Below are 14,414 nucleotides of genomic sequence, written 5' to 3'. Positions count from 1 at the left end.
GCAGACCCTTGACAAACCCATTACACAGAGAGAGAAGAAACGGTGGGAATCCCTGAATGTTCTTTCACCCACCTTGCAGGACAACAGCATGGTTGTGTTTCTGAAGAAGGTACTTGCTCACCAGAAACCGTAGTGAAACCAAACCAAGCATCAATCTAGCCTTATTATTTCATGAACAACTAGAAATACGTACTGCATGTCAAGGACTATCAGAAAAAGCATGGTTTCTACCTTGAATTGCAAGGATAAAATGGAAGACAAGACAGTGATAAGCAGTTGGGGAGCAAGTACCAGCAGAGCTATGGGTATTCACAACCTTGTGGTTAGACAGATTTTTGTTGGGATTTGGATCTGTTTTCCCCACCCTGCACATCCAGCCAGGGGAGCTGAATCGTCACCTCAGTTCGCCTCCTTTCTTTCATGTAATATTTTCCACCTGTAGCTATGAAAATCTGAAAACTACAGAGCTCAGCATCGTTCACCTTTGCCAGTTCAGTGAGATGTGAGTCCACAGCCAGTAGCTCATTAGGTGGTGGCTGGAGGCACCAAAAGGGAAATTATTTTCTTTCCCCTCTCCACTGCCAACCTGCTTGGGTTTGAGAAAAGAAAAAAAAAAATTTAAAAAACCCCAACAAACAACCCACTATTTACCTGACTCATTAGTATGCTTTCCCTCTGTCTTCACCAGGCTCCTCATCCAGACCATGTTTTGTAACACTGAATATTCTTGTTTGCTTGTATCTCCATAGTGCTTAAACATCCCATTTCAGCACTTTGTACTGTACCTACAGGAACAGGAGAAAAACTTCATGCAAATCAAGTCTGCTACTACTGTAATCTCATTTCAGTATCTTTGCACAGACTGGGTTTTTCAGAATTTTTTTTTTTTTTTAAAAAAAGCCTTTTGAGCGATTTCAGCATAGCTAACTTCTATTCTTGCATCTGAATTACTGGTACCTTCTGTCCAAGTTCTCTTTATTTCCTAGGATGGGTGAACAAGCTGAATTTGTGTGTGTGTGTGTCCCTTTTTTCCAATAAAAGACATTAAGAGGAGTCCAAAATTTGGCTAATACTAAACCACCAACTGTCCTGGCAGTTAAAATCAGAAAGGATCCATAGAAGCTCTAGGTTTTCTTCAACACCTCTGAAGCCTTTGAGTTAAAGCAAACAGACCTGAGAGGTTAGACTTGAAAAAGTAAAAAAAGAGCTGCTTCAGCAGATACCAACCTGCAGCAATTTTCTTCAATTTCAACATGAGCTAGGTAGACTCAGTGCTTTAAATAAACTCAGGTCTGCAAGTGTCTATGTTTGGCTGTAGTCAAAAGACTCACATTGTTTTAACTTCAGTTTTTGAAGTAGATACTGCCCTGGATCAAAGGACCAAAAGACCAACATAGGAATGCACAGTAGCCAAAGTCCCTGCTTTGACAAAATTTTGCAGGAAATCATGCTAACCCCTCACGAGTTCAGTACTCGGTTCTCAGGTTCTTCAATGCACCGGATCTACCTATTCATGATTAGTGCAAACCACATCCTAAAACTGAGGGGGCGGGGGGGGGAGTAGAAAGCTTGAAAGAAGATTATGTAGAGCGTGTGCAGGATCCAGACCCATCTCTCAGAGCCTAAAAAGTCTTCTGGGAAGCCTTACTGGTACAGCAGACTTTTTCAACATCCAGAAATAAAATTTAACATGAAGGAGGCAAGAAAGGAGTGCAAATTTTCCTTCTGCACAGCTTCTTTCTTATCCCATGCTGCGAAAACAGCAACTAACATCTTCAGTAAACAGGAGAAAGGTTACAGTCTAAAGCTCAGCAACAGACAGGGCATGAGGAAGGTTAAGAGCAAGGTATCATTTTCTTTTCCTCCTTCTCCTCAACAATTCTACCTATTCTTCAGAAGGGCCCTAGACCTGTAGCGCAAGAACCCGTCCAGATCCTGCAACCACCACACACAATGCACAGCCACTCACCTTCTCCCAAGGCAAGTGCTTTGGAGAGTGCTATTGCAGAAATCCACAACCAGGGGAGATTTCTGGCTAAATTTAGATTAGATATCCATAAAGAGTGTTCACTCTGTGCATCTGACCAAGATCTGTGGGACTTGTGAAAAGGAACCTCTGAATGAGATTTGGAAGAAAGGAGAAAGGCATAAGCAAGCTGGAAGCAAAGGCATCTTTGTCCAGCTTGCAAACTAACAATGGATAGGTGGAAGGGGTGGAGATCAGCTCCACTTCAGACAACCAAAGACATACTGAAGGAAATTTTTTTTAGTTTCTCTACACATAAGACTTCCCTAGTGTGAGAAGAGGAACGAGCAAGACATAAGGAAGAATGAAACAGGAAACAGAGAATAATTTCTTAGCTACAACATTAGAGGGATGACCCTCAAATTGCTAGGCATTTCCCTACACTGTGTTCAGATTTGTGCTCTGGCCCACAATCACAGACAACACTGAAAATGCTCAGTTAATATTAGTATAGAAGCATGAGCCCTACAGAAGTACCAACTTTAAAAAAAATAGTGCATACACTTTAAAACGAATAAGGAGACTTAAGAAAAAAAATCCTTTCAAACCATAGATACTGGCTGCATTTTCCTACTGGATTTGCACCACTCTACTAAAGAAAGGCCCTTTCCATTGTGGAGTTTCAAACTCAATTCCCAGTTCCATTAGGGAGTCTTTTTTTTTTTAGCCACCCTTGTCTACCAAATAAATTATAAAAGGCTACACTACAGTCATGCAGCTGTAAGAATATTACCAAAGTGCAAGAGAGCAATCTTATCGTGATGCTTGTACAGAGTCTGCTATGAACACGTGCTGGGGAGTTTCATGAGCAAGACCATGCTTCCCATTACAACACTACAGAGTTGTAAGTGGGACCTTCCTAAGAGCCTGACTTTAGAGTCCTATACATACTTGGCTCCTGAGGGACAGGTGTATGTGCTAAAGCCCAAAACAGGAATTCTTAAATACATCCCCAATTCCTCGGCCACAAAGACCACATATCCTACTGAAAGGGGATTGCATTACCAAGGGCCTGAAACAAGCACTAGTTCTGTGAAACCTCTTGTAGGTAATACACACTTTCAAGACTTCCCCCAAAGCTGGGGACTCCCGTTCACTACTCCCATCTTTGATAACATAACAAGCAACACAAAGCATCTTCTGAAAAGAGGTTTTTAAACATACGCACTTTATTCAGCAAAAGCATGACAAAGATCCCCCTGACATCTTTTTCCAACAATTTTTCTATTCAGCCCTTTGTATCAAGTCCCAAGATCATCTCTTCCTGCCCAGTTTTGCCTTCTCATTGAAGAACCATTAAAGCAGACCCCATTCTTCTGTACCTTCCAGTTTCTTTTGTCATACGATCTTCCAGCCAGGACCTCGAGGCTGGCTACCGCGCTTTTAAGTCCTGGCCTGCAAGACAGCTTTCTTGCAACTCAGTCATTTCTTTCAAAAAAAGCTGCTGCAGCACCCAGACCAGGTTATTCAGGACCTGGTCGCCCTTTCACATCCTTGCTGAGTCTTCTCTACGTTGCTCTGCACCTCTTAAAATTTCTGTAAATGCAGTCCATCAGGGAGGTAAGAAGATAACAGAGAGGGCACAAAACAGTCTCAGGGCACAAAGACATACTTAGTGTTGGCTGTGGACAGTGAAAGTGATAACTGGCTTACATACAGCAATGATGACTTCAGTTAGCTGTTGACAAGTTTTCTAACAATAGCCTGCCTAGGGAAGACTAGAGTCCCCATCACAAGAAATTCTGAAGAACAAGTTAAACAAACACACTGGGAATACTTTAGATTCAGATGACATTGGCTTAGGGTAGAGAGGCATAGGGCTACATCACCTCTCACAAACCGTTCATCTTGTATTATCTGTTAAAATGGTGTTTGGAATCTGGAAGAGATACATACAAGAACAGATTAAAGAGAAAATGTGGGGACTGCACATCAATCAGCAGTTCCTTTGGGAAGTTATGTTAGAGCATTTGCAGGCAAAAAAGAGAAGATGATGAGTGGAAGATTAGTGATTGCAAAGCCATGTAACAGAAAAACATTCTCAAGTAGTTTCCTGCTGGTACAGAGACAACAATGGCCAGTAAATAACCAAGCTGCTGTCAAAGGCTCAGGTTAGGATCTGTCAGCACTGCAAGCTATTTGCTCAAATACAGATGGATTTCCAGGAAGACCATCCTAGGAAAAGTGTCAGAATATCCATTTTACACATACAGAGATGCTGTTGTCCCCAGTGATTTCAATACATCCGAAATGAGAATACAAGGAGACTGCAATAGTCCAGTCAGCCATCTGATTATATCAAAGTGACCAAGTCCATCCAAAGAGAGTAGATTCCTTCCCCTTGCAATCCAAACTCAGGCTTTTGTTAACAGGTCGCCTTCTCAGCCTGGACAGCACAGTATCACCTCCTTCAGAGCACACTTAAACACAGGATTCTTCTTCTGTAATTGCCATTTCTGAACATCTGACGCATATTTGTCAGGTGGATAGTGTTTGCTGTCCAGTCAGGAGGATTGTTTCTAGAGTCAGACTCCTGCAAACATTCAAACTGTGCAAACAAATGAGTATTACATTAAAAAAACTGCAAAAGAATACCTTAGGCACTGTGGAGCCCCCAAAGAGATGGGAGAGGAGGGAGACAGGGAGAGCTGCCTGCACAGGAGAATTACAAAGGGCATGGAGAGTCTAAAGGGGTATGGACAAGGTCAAGTCTCAACCCTGTGATTCAGGGACTATGAAATTTTGATCAACAATTAGGAAAATAGTTATATTACAAATATAAGGGAAGAAGTACTCTTGTACATAAGTTAAGAAACAGAATTCAACTACATAGTGCACACTATTCACCAGTTCATGTTTACCTACTTGCTCATTCATCCCACGTAATCACGTTTAAGGGCCTTCATTTATGGTTAGGCAGGATTACACCTTAAGCTTACAAACCCCACTCCAGGGCTGGAAAAAAATATCTGTGTTAAGATGAGCCCCTACAGCTACACTTCACAGGCAGATTTCAAATGGCGGTCCCCTACAGAATTGCAAAGATCACACCTACCTTCTGTATGGCACCAGTGTAAAATCACCACTTCTTACAGACTCATTCTGACTAAATACCAGGTTTGCACTGGTCTGCCAAAATCAGAGAACACTGTGCCTGTTACTCAGCTGCCGTGTCAGCAAAGCACTTTAAAATTCCCAAGGACAGGCAGCAAGGAGGATTTGAGAAGCCATAATTTTAGCATTAGGAACATTGCTTCTCACCATGCCTTCAGGAGGCAGCTGGCTCCACCAGACAGACCTTCCTGTCAAGCTTCAGCATCTGGAACAGATCACAGAGCTACACCACAGACACTAGCCAGGGTCTGACAATGTTTTCACACCACGCCCTTCAAAACCAAATTAAAACTAGATCCACCAGTGCCTTGACCACTGGGTCAAGGTGAGCCAGCTAACTCCCCACAGTCCCTCTTCTCCTATGCATTTGCCCTCGCTCAGAAGGTTTCTTTCTGATTTCATTTCCACCCCCCGACACAGCTGACAGAACTACATGTGAGGCTAGATTAAAATAACTGACCCGCTCAAGACGGCAAAGGAGCAAATGCCAAGCTGTCCCATTTTATATCACATACTCAGTCCTAGGAGGACTGCATGCCAAGGCTAAGAAACCTAGGATAAGTCCCAGCCATGTAGTAGCAGCAGTGGTGCAGGCATAGTGATCCAGTGTGCGGCATGGGCAGGGCAGAACACCCTGCTACAGCACCTACAGACACATCCTTGGGTAAAGCAAGAGGCAACAGGTTCACCTTGGTAGTGCTGTTCTCTGAAGGCCCCTTGTCACAGAGACATCCCTTCTGCATACTCAAATACACACCGCACCGCTTGGCAACCTCCAGCAGTGTTTTCATGCAGGTAGACCAGGATTAGGAATCAGGGCCCCAACTTTCAGTTCCTTTCTGTAGACAAGAGATGACATCACTGAAAGCAGTAAATAGGCAGGTGTGTTAATGAAGCTATCCAGAGCCCTACCTGAAAAACTTTAAGCCCATTCTTTCCATGTTGTTCTTGTTATTCTTATATCTAACCAGATGCATGTTTGTAATCCTTGATGCAAAGCCTTTCTTCTTGTAATATTACACAGTTACAGCAAAAAGTGAAGTCTCAGGGATTACACTATGTTTTCACAAGTACAATGTAAAACAAAATGAAGTTAGAATGAGAGCCAGGAGTTCCACTCCCCTGACAGCACTAACTGCTGGAAAAATAAAAATACTCCCAGCTCTTAAAGCATTGAACTATTGTAGGAATAATACCTAAATAGTAATGTCATTCTGCACACTTCAAGCCACAAAACCCACAACCTGTATGAAACTAATTCTGTTCCATTCCTTACTTTCAAGGCCTGGCTCTGAAGTAATTAATACTTCATATGAAACTGTTTGCAGAGCATGTTCCAGAGTCTGCATAAGGATAGTGCCAACAAAAAAACCCAAAACACTGGGGTCAGAGAAGACCACTTTATTCCAAGAACAAAGCGTGTCTGGTACTGAACACACAGCCCTCAGCCATTACACTTTGCATTTGAGGTAAGAATTTAAGAGTAGAAGCTCTCTGGCTCAGGTGAACCACATGTGTCTGGTTTGAAAGCCCATCAAACACATAGCAGAGATGTGGATACTCAAGCAAGTGGTGCTCCTTTTCACTCTCTCCTCTGGTGACAGTATCAGTCCTGATCAGCTGAGAAATAGTCAGGTTTTTGCAATGGCCATCTCAGAAAAGGGTGGCACCTCCAGGGTCCACACAGCCCATTACAGCTACTTTGTTTTGCTTTACTTTACACACACCTTCATAACACAGAAAACAAATGAGACATCAACAAGAATAACCCCTTGTCTGTAGAGACTTTACAACCTCCTTTCTCCCTTAATACTATAACTGCTCATAGCTCTTCCTCCTCCCCTTTTTCCTTCTCAAACACACACAGGAAGGATTTCATTTTTAAAGAACCATTTTAATAATGTCAGACAAAAATCAAAGAAAGAAACCACATATTATAAAAATACTTGATTCCATCATCTTAATCTTTTGTTGTTTAAATTTCACCAAGGAGTTTGCATGATTGACATCAAAACCATAAGAATCAAAAAGAAGATTCTGTCTGCTGCAGAAAGTCAGCTTTACTAACAGAGTTTGTGCATCTTTGCAAATACCAGGCACTTACAAAGACCATCAGTTTACTGGAACAAAACAGAAGATGTGAATTAATGACTAAGAGAGAGTTAAAATTCTTTAACTTAAAGCCTTCCACTTCCAAGGTGCTGGCCTATGAAAACAGATACTCCAGGCCCATTAGAGGAAAGGAAAAGGAAAAAAAAAAAAAAAAAAAAGAAAAAAAAAGGATCCATTAAAGGAAAAATGGCTTATTTTAAGACTACATTCTCTGCAGGCAGGTTAATCAGAGGCTATGGTCCAACCGAAACAGCTTAAATTTTACGTATGTCCTTGTACTTATCAATTTACTTAAAATCTTCAGAGATAGCAGAAAGGAAGCAGTAAATTGACTTTCCAAAAAGGGATAGATGGAGACTACAAGGTCCCTCTCCATGTTACTGCTGTTTGGACCAGCTTGCATTTGAGTGCTCTCTTCCACAGTTCTTCTAACTGCTCCCCTAAGAAACCAATGGAAATTTTTCCAAAGTCACTTGCATGGAGGCGAAAAAAAATGAGGTCCGCTCAATGTTGGCAGTGAGCCCATTCATTCTAAAATGATATTGATACTAACCAGGTGATAAAATCAGCTGAAAGTGTCTAGTCTATTGGCAGCTTTGACCTACCAGTCCACATGAGTAAAAACAGCAAGCTAGTGGGACTCCACACCTCCTCTCCAGTTGCAAAACATGGTAAAAAAAAAAAAAAGTGTAGGAGAGTTCCTGTAATGTAAGCAGCCTACAAGGACTACATTTTTAGTAGACTGATGCGAACGTTATCTTCCAGTTGAGTTCAATTTCACAGTCCATGGCAGATTCTAAAGCTACAGCTTTTATTTTTTAAGAGAATTTCAGTATTTAACTCTGGCAGAAAGTCTTTAAAAAGTTGCCTCAGCCAAACAACTTACTGATTAACACCGAGTCTTTAAAAAAGGGAAGTATGGTTTGAGAGAAAGGGAAGCAAAGTGGGGGGAAGATAGGGAAATACTCAAATTATAGATGGTTCAGCCATATGTCTCTAACAAAGAGGGGGGGGGGCATAATTTTCATACTGTGTGGTTGCATTGATGTTAGGTTTGTCTACAAATTCTATCTCACACGCCTGGGTGCTGCAAGGAGAATGCTCCAGCTCCAACACTGTTATATTGTTTGGCAGCGATGAAACAAGTATATTCCTTGGAACATAAAGGGTCAACTGAGGACCACGTGCCGGCCAGTAGCGACCAAGATTAAAGCCGTTGATCCAAATTTGCCCCTGTTAAGAGAGAAAGAAAAAAATAATGACATTTTAATAATTTGACAGAGATCAAATGACAAAATAGCTTTAAGCATAATGCTCTTCACATAACTGAATTTCCTCCATCTTTCAGTTTGATAGAACACAAGGATAAAAAATCTGTTCAAGAAAATGCTAATGACAGTCAAAAGAATCTAAATTCCCTGATGAGTTAAAGCCATCATTAATATTTGAAAAGAAAGCAGTCAAATACTGCAGTAATTCCAAATATGACAATACTTAGGAAAACAGAATTGCAGGTTCCTGGCACCGAATTTTGCACCAAGTTTAAGACCAAAGCAAACCTGAAAACTGTATTTGCTTGAAGCTGATTGTTAAAAGGACAAAGAACTCACGTAAGAAAAAAGCAGATCCTATTTCTATTGTGGCTCTCTGTACAAGTGTAGGACTACAGCACCTTGGTAGTCCCTTCCTGTTGCATGATTTCGTGAAAAAGATACAGCTTGTCTGGACACCTGAAATTCAGATGTCTATTATATTGTAACAGCTTAGTCAACAAAAGAGCTTGTGAAACCACACTGCAAGAGTACTGTATTTTGTTGTAGTTACCTACAAAATCTTTGGACGTCTGCTAGCATTAATTTAAGTTCAATGAAATTGTGGTTAACTTGGCATACAAACTCTTTAATTTACTTTTCACAGTGGAAGTGGCCAAAAACCCTAGTTCAAAATACTGTTCTAACATTATAAATACCTTAAGTTTAAAAGATAAAATGAAATTGGGCAAGGGGAAAAAGAAAAAAGTCAAAACAGTTATTTATACACCACGAAATAGACACATTGAAGTGACACAAATGCAGATTTTTCCAAAAGTCTATAAATTGTTGAGTTGCAGAACGTTTAGTAAAACTGTAAACAGACTCCTAGTGAGCTGAGCTGAATCTTGGTTCATTAAGCAAGACAGAAGGGAGGATATACAGCCAATTTGGACAAATAATTTGCTTTTACTCCTCCTAAGTGTCCTTTCACCATAAGTCAGACAAGAGTTCAGTGGACAAGAAAAGGGATGGGAACAGATAATTTTATCTGTGTTTTCCCTCTTGCTTTGGCCTTTGGTAACTAGAATATAGAGGGAAAAACAAACTAACTCATGGCATTGATGTACACTGATAAAAACAATAAAATAGTCTGAATCAGGGGAAAGTAAGGACTTTTACTGCACTCTGATTTATAAAATTGTCTGGGACAGCTGAAATCAGAATAATACTTTTAAAGGATTTACAGAAGCACAATTGTAATATAGTGAGTATTGCTGTTCAAGCTGTTTTGGAGGTATTTTTCTTGTATTTTCTTTCTCAAATATTTATGAGAACAAGTTTTATGAAACTCGCATGAGAAATTTTATAAGGAGTTGGTACATTTGCAAATGCAGGTGAGTTATTTCATCTCTGTATCCACTTCCATGGTATAAGATCCTATCTTGCACAGTCTGCCAAGGTGTTAATAAACTTTGCCCTCAAACTTTTTTTTTTTTTAAAATCAAGTTTATCTTGCTTTGTGGCTTGTTTCTGCTGTATTAAAAGGCAAGGGAAGAGCTATTTATTCAAGCTCACTACTTTACTTCTGTAGTAGTTTTAGAAAAAAACATGGCATTAATGCAACCTCCACACACACAAGAAATTAGCGAGTGCACCACTAGACAGTAGCCTACCTACTACAGAGAGTGACTGTAACCCTGTGGCAAGTAGGAGTTTACTGTAGGAATGAACTGCATTATACCTCCTGCATTAGAACTCTAAACAGGTCTCTGTTCCCGATCTTAATCAGTCACTGGTTGTAACTCATTTTTCCAGTAAAGCTTAATTTCTCACTACCAAACTGTCTTAATTATTAACACTGCAGTTTCTAAAGACTGCACACTCAGGAATTTGCATGCCCTAAACCAGCAAATCATTACACTATACACACTACCAATAAACATGCCCTAGACAAAATAAAGGAGGGAGATCTCTATCTTCATTAACAGGATTTCCTTCATTCAGCAGGGTCAGCAAATACAACCCATGATTCCACAGAAAACAAGACAGTCCTGACTCGAAATCCTCTTTTCTGTCAAAGAAAAAAAAAAAAGTCCAATAAATCTAACCATACATTTAGAGGCATGTATGCTTAAGGACATTGTGCTTTCTCAAGGGAGGGTAGAGAAAGTTTTGTTAATAGTGAAGGGTTTAAAAACCACTGAGGGCAAGCAAGCTACAACATAGGTCATGACTGTTAATGCTGCACCCTTCCTTTCAGACTATCCAGCATGCCACATTCCTTGTCTTAACATGCAAAGGCAGGACCATCATTAGAACTATATGTTTTCTCGGTAAGTGTTGTTTCCGTGGTTTTCCAACTACTCAAATAGGTGAGGTTTGACCCGTATTAAGAGTCCCTCTCCACACCTTGGCATCAGCAATTTATACAGTGCCACTCAAGGAATTAAGGCCCAGATACAGCAGGACCTAAGTGGAATTTACACCCTTAAGGCCCTCTGCCTTAAAGGCATTTGCTTATTGGTAAAGTTATCGGGAAGTCTCGGTTTCCACACCCAGTATCACCTCAATCTTACTACTCCTGGGTATCTTATTTAAAACTTTGGTCCAATCCATATAAAGCTTGAAGGATCAATTCAATAGCCCTACTTAGAGTTCGTCTGGGATCTCTTCACCTTCACTTCTTTAGACGGTATACAAACTATGTAAAACAGAGGTTTCTACAGATCAGAGGAAAAGATTTCCACCAGTACATAAGAATTCTTGGACTCGTTTGCCAACAGGCAGGTATGGTCATCTCGCTTCCTGAAGATTTATGATTCTTGGGGTCACAGAATTTACTGCAAAAGTCTCAGATTCCAGTTCCTGTGCAAAGAGCTATTTTTGGTTTTTATTCAGTGATTGTGTAAGACGTGCACATATATAGGAACAGGGACTAAAGACTTCCTCATCCAAGCTCAGTGCCAGCAACACTAAAAGCCCTTGCAATGAATCAGTCTTCTGCATATTGGGAAGTGCTTTAGCCACTACAATGCTATAGATAGATCACCAGCAACCCCTTCTCCTATTCTGTTTTAATAGCAGTAAATTAATTGTTTCAGAAAGGCATAATTTTGCTACCTAACACTATCACAGGCACTTCCCTGAAGCCTGAACTTAAATACTTTGGCCTCCAAGAGGAGTGGTACTTCAGTGCACACATTCTGCTCTCTGTGCCTCCCACCAGCTAGTTGAGCTGGTCCTTACCCATCCTGCATGCTGGCTGTTTCAGACATAGTGCTGTGAAAACACAGTCTTTGCTGCTCTAGCTACCCTCCAGCCCTATGAGAAGTTCCCATTAACAGAGATCTGCCCACAAGCTTCTCACAACAGTGCGCTCTGATCCGTTCAGTCCAGTTACAGGTACCCTCCAGAAGACAAGCAGTAACATCTTCCACACACTGGATCTGTATCTACGGGCACAACACCAGCAGTTGTGTCCAGCACTCTGTGCTTTGTTACAGGATCCATAGTTCCTCACACAGCACCGCCAGTACGTTCTTAGTTACTTTTAATCAATTAATATAGCCAGGAAAGCATCCTGTAGCATCTCACTTTCTCCAGAATAAAAAAATTGTTTTATCTCGGGGCATGTATTCACTCCCTCCCTCCAAAAAGCCGTTTCTGCTCCACATCTCAAAACAAAAAACTCCCACAACTAAACGCAGCATTTCTAAGTAGGCTGAAATATCATCTTTCTCACTGTTGAAAAACTAGGGTTTGGGGTTTTTTGTGACGCTCCACTTTCTAGACCAATACCATGTATCTTTTGAATATATGTTTCCCTTGTCTTAATGGTTTATCTCCAGATTTACTTAAAGGATGGAATCCATTTCCTCATCGTTTAAATATGAGACACCCCACCACTACAACCAACTTCTACCCATGCAAGAGAGGTGGACTTTGGTTGTCCATAAAAGTTTCAGTAGCTTTGAGTGGACTTCAAGTTTTTACAGCAAGCAGTTGTACCTTTGTCCAGCCAGGAAACTTGACATAGGTGTCTTGAGGCAAGTCTGGAATCCCTCCAGGAATTGAAAGTCTACCAGTGTAAAAAGTAGGTGCTTCATAACTCAGTGGATTGCCAACAGACCTCTTTGGTCGATAAAGGTGGCTGTTAATGTCATGGTTCACTGCTCCATCTATGTCTAGAGGATAGATTTCCCATTCAACAAGTATATCTTGATCAAGAGTTAAATTTGAAACCAGACCCTAGGAGGAAGAAAAAAACAAACCCAAAATATAATGTTATTTAAGTTATTTGGCTGCAACTATAAATCAGTCAGGAATAAAAACTGAATCCAAGTACTCGCAACAGCTGCCAATCTGTGTATGAAAAAAACAAGCATCTGGTCTTCAAGGTATAAGCTTTGCTTAAGAATAAAGGGTTTCATTTATTCTCTGTGAAAGACCTGTTCCTCTTCAAAGTTTTGAGCTTTCACTGATGTCCAAGTTTTTTTCAAACTTTTTTCCCCATAACTGTGAAAATTTCTGTTTTGCTTTAACATGAACACGATTCCAAAACATGGGGCTTAATAAAAAGCAGAAAAAGCATGAAACATTTTAAGTCTGAGATACCATCAATAGATTTGGTAACACTGAGTCACTAACCCAAGACATTAACCTGCACAATAGCAGAGAAAGCAGTATTTACTTCCTACAAGTCTTCTACAGCTAACATACAGTATCACAAAATCAAGGCACATGCTTTGTGGCCCTGATTCAGTGAAATACTTTAAGCTTACAGCCAGCTTCAAGCCCCCAGAGTTCTGTTTCATTTCTATGGAACCATGTGTGCAGCACACCAGGATACTCACACAATGAATGCAAAAGCAAGGGAAGGTCATGATTTAAGAAGAGTAAAAGGAACATTAAGTTACCCCTGCACACACCCTAATTGTTATAACAATAGTTTCTAAAGTGGTGTTCCAGTGCAATGTAAGGGGTTGATTTTAAGCCAATGTTGCTACATCCATATAATTGCTTGAATAGACCCTGCACAAAAGCTGTTTTTCAGTGCAACTTAAGTTCTGTTGCAAACACCACATGTCAAACAGGAACAAGCAAAACCGCATTTTCTATGGTCTTGGAGGGCTGATACCACGTTGTGTGTCTGTTCTGATGTCTAATAAGCATTGCACAAACTTCACAAGCCTCATCATCAGTACAAGCACTAATTGGTTTTCTCTTCCTTTACCTAGATGCCCACTTTACAGATAGCTGCACAGAGTTAAGTGGCAAAACTTTTCTATACAACCTAGACTTTACTCTGTCTAGCAATCAATTGAAGTAATGCAACATAACTTTAGCCCAAGCTTTCTAACCTGTCTCCCTAAGCCCATCTTTAGGCACTATGAATGCTGTGATTTTTCAAATAAGATTAAGTGCCTACTAAGCGTTCTTACTTTTGTCTGCATAAGAATGCATATTTAACAGTCCAGATATGGATAAAAATTTTCTAAGTAAAACAAAGATATAGGTGGCAGTGGGGATGTGAAAAAATACAGAAAAAACAGAAGCCACACTCTTCCTTTGTGTCCTTCAATAACAAGGCTTAGATCAGCAGGATGTTTTAAAACCAAAATCCTTTTAAGATTCCCTCCCAAAAGCTAGATGCCTAGTTCCATTTCAAGCCTAAAAAAGTGATAAAAAAACAGCCAAACAAAACCCAGAAAAGCTACACTATTTGCTTAAAAATGCAAGGCTTCACAAGGTAGGAACCTCTTGCCCTAAAGTTATTTTTGAAAGTACAAAATATCTAAAACCCAAGGTATAATTATTCCCAGTTTTCAAAATCAACACAAAGAACAGCATGAGGGAGGGATTCTATGTGAAGAAGCAACACACATATTTCAAAGCTACCCAAGAAAGGC

At 40.4% G+C, this 14,414-nt stretch overlaps 1 protein-coding gene across 1 annotated transcript in view; it reads right to left on the bottom strand.

The window, feature by feature from the left end:
- Positions 1-6,526: 6,526 nt before the first annotated feature.
- The window catches only part of GLB1 (galactosidase beta 1), a 48,653-nt gene continuing 40,765 nt past the window's right edge, over positions 6,527-14,414 (bottom strand). The window contains exons 15-16 of the mRNA XM_030008909.2: positions 12,514-12,753; positions 6,527-8,485 (exon numbers count right to left, since the gene is read on the bottom strand). Coding sequence (XP_029864769.1) covers positions 8,249-8,485; positions 12,514-12,753 — 477 coding nt within the window. The 3' untranslated portion in view covers positions 6,527-8,248. The remainder of the gene's footprint in view (positions 8,486-12,513; positions 12,754-14,414) is intronic.

This window comes from Aquila chrysaetos, chromosome 3 (assembly GCF_900496995.4).
Source record: "Aquila chrysaetos chrysaetos chromosome 3, bAquChr1.4, whole genome shotgun sequence".
NCBI lineage: Eukaryota > Metazoa > Chordata > Aves > Accipitriformes > Accipitridae > Aquila > Aquila chrysaetos.
This window is presented reverse-complemented; position numbering and strand designations above follow the sequence as displayed.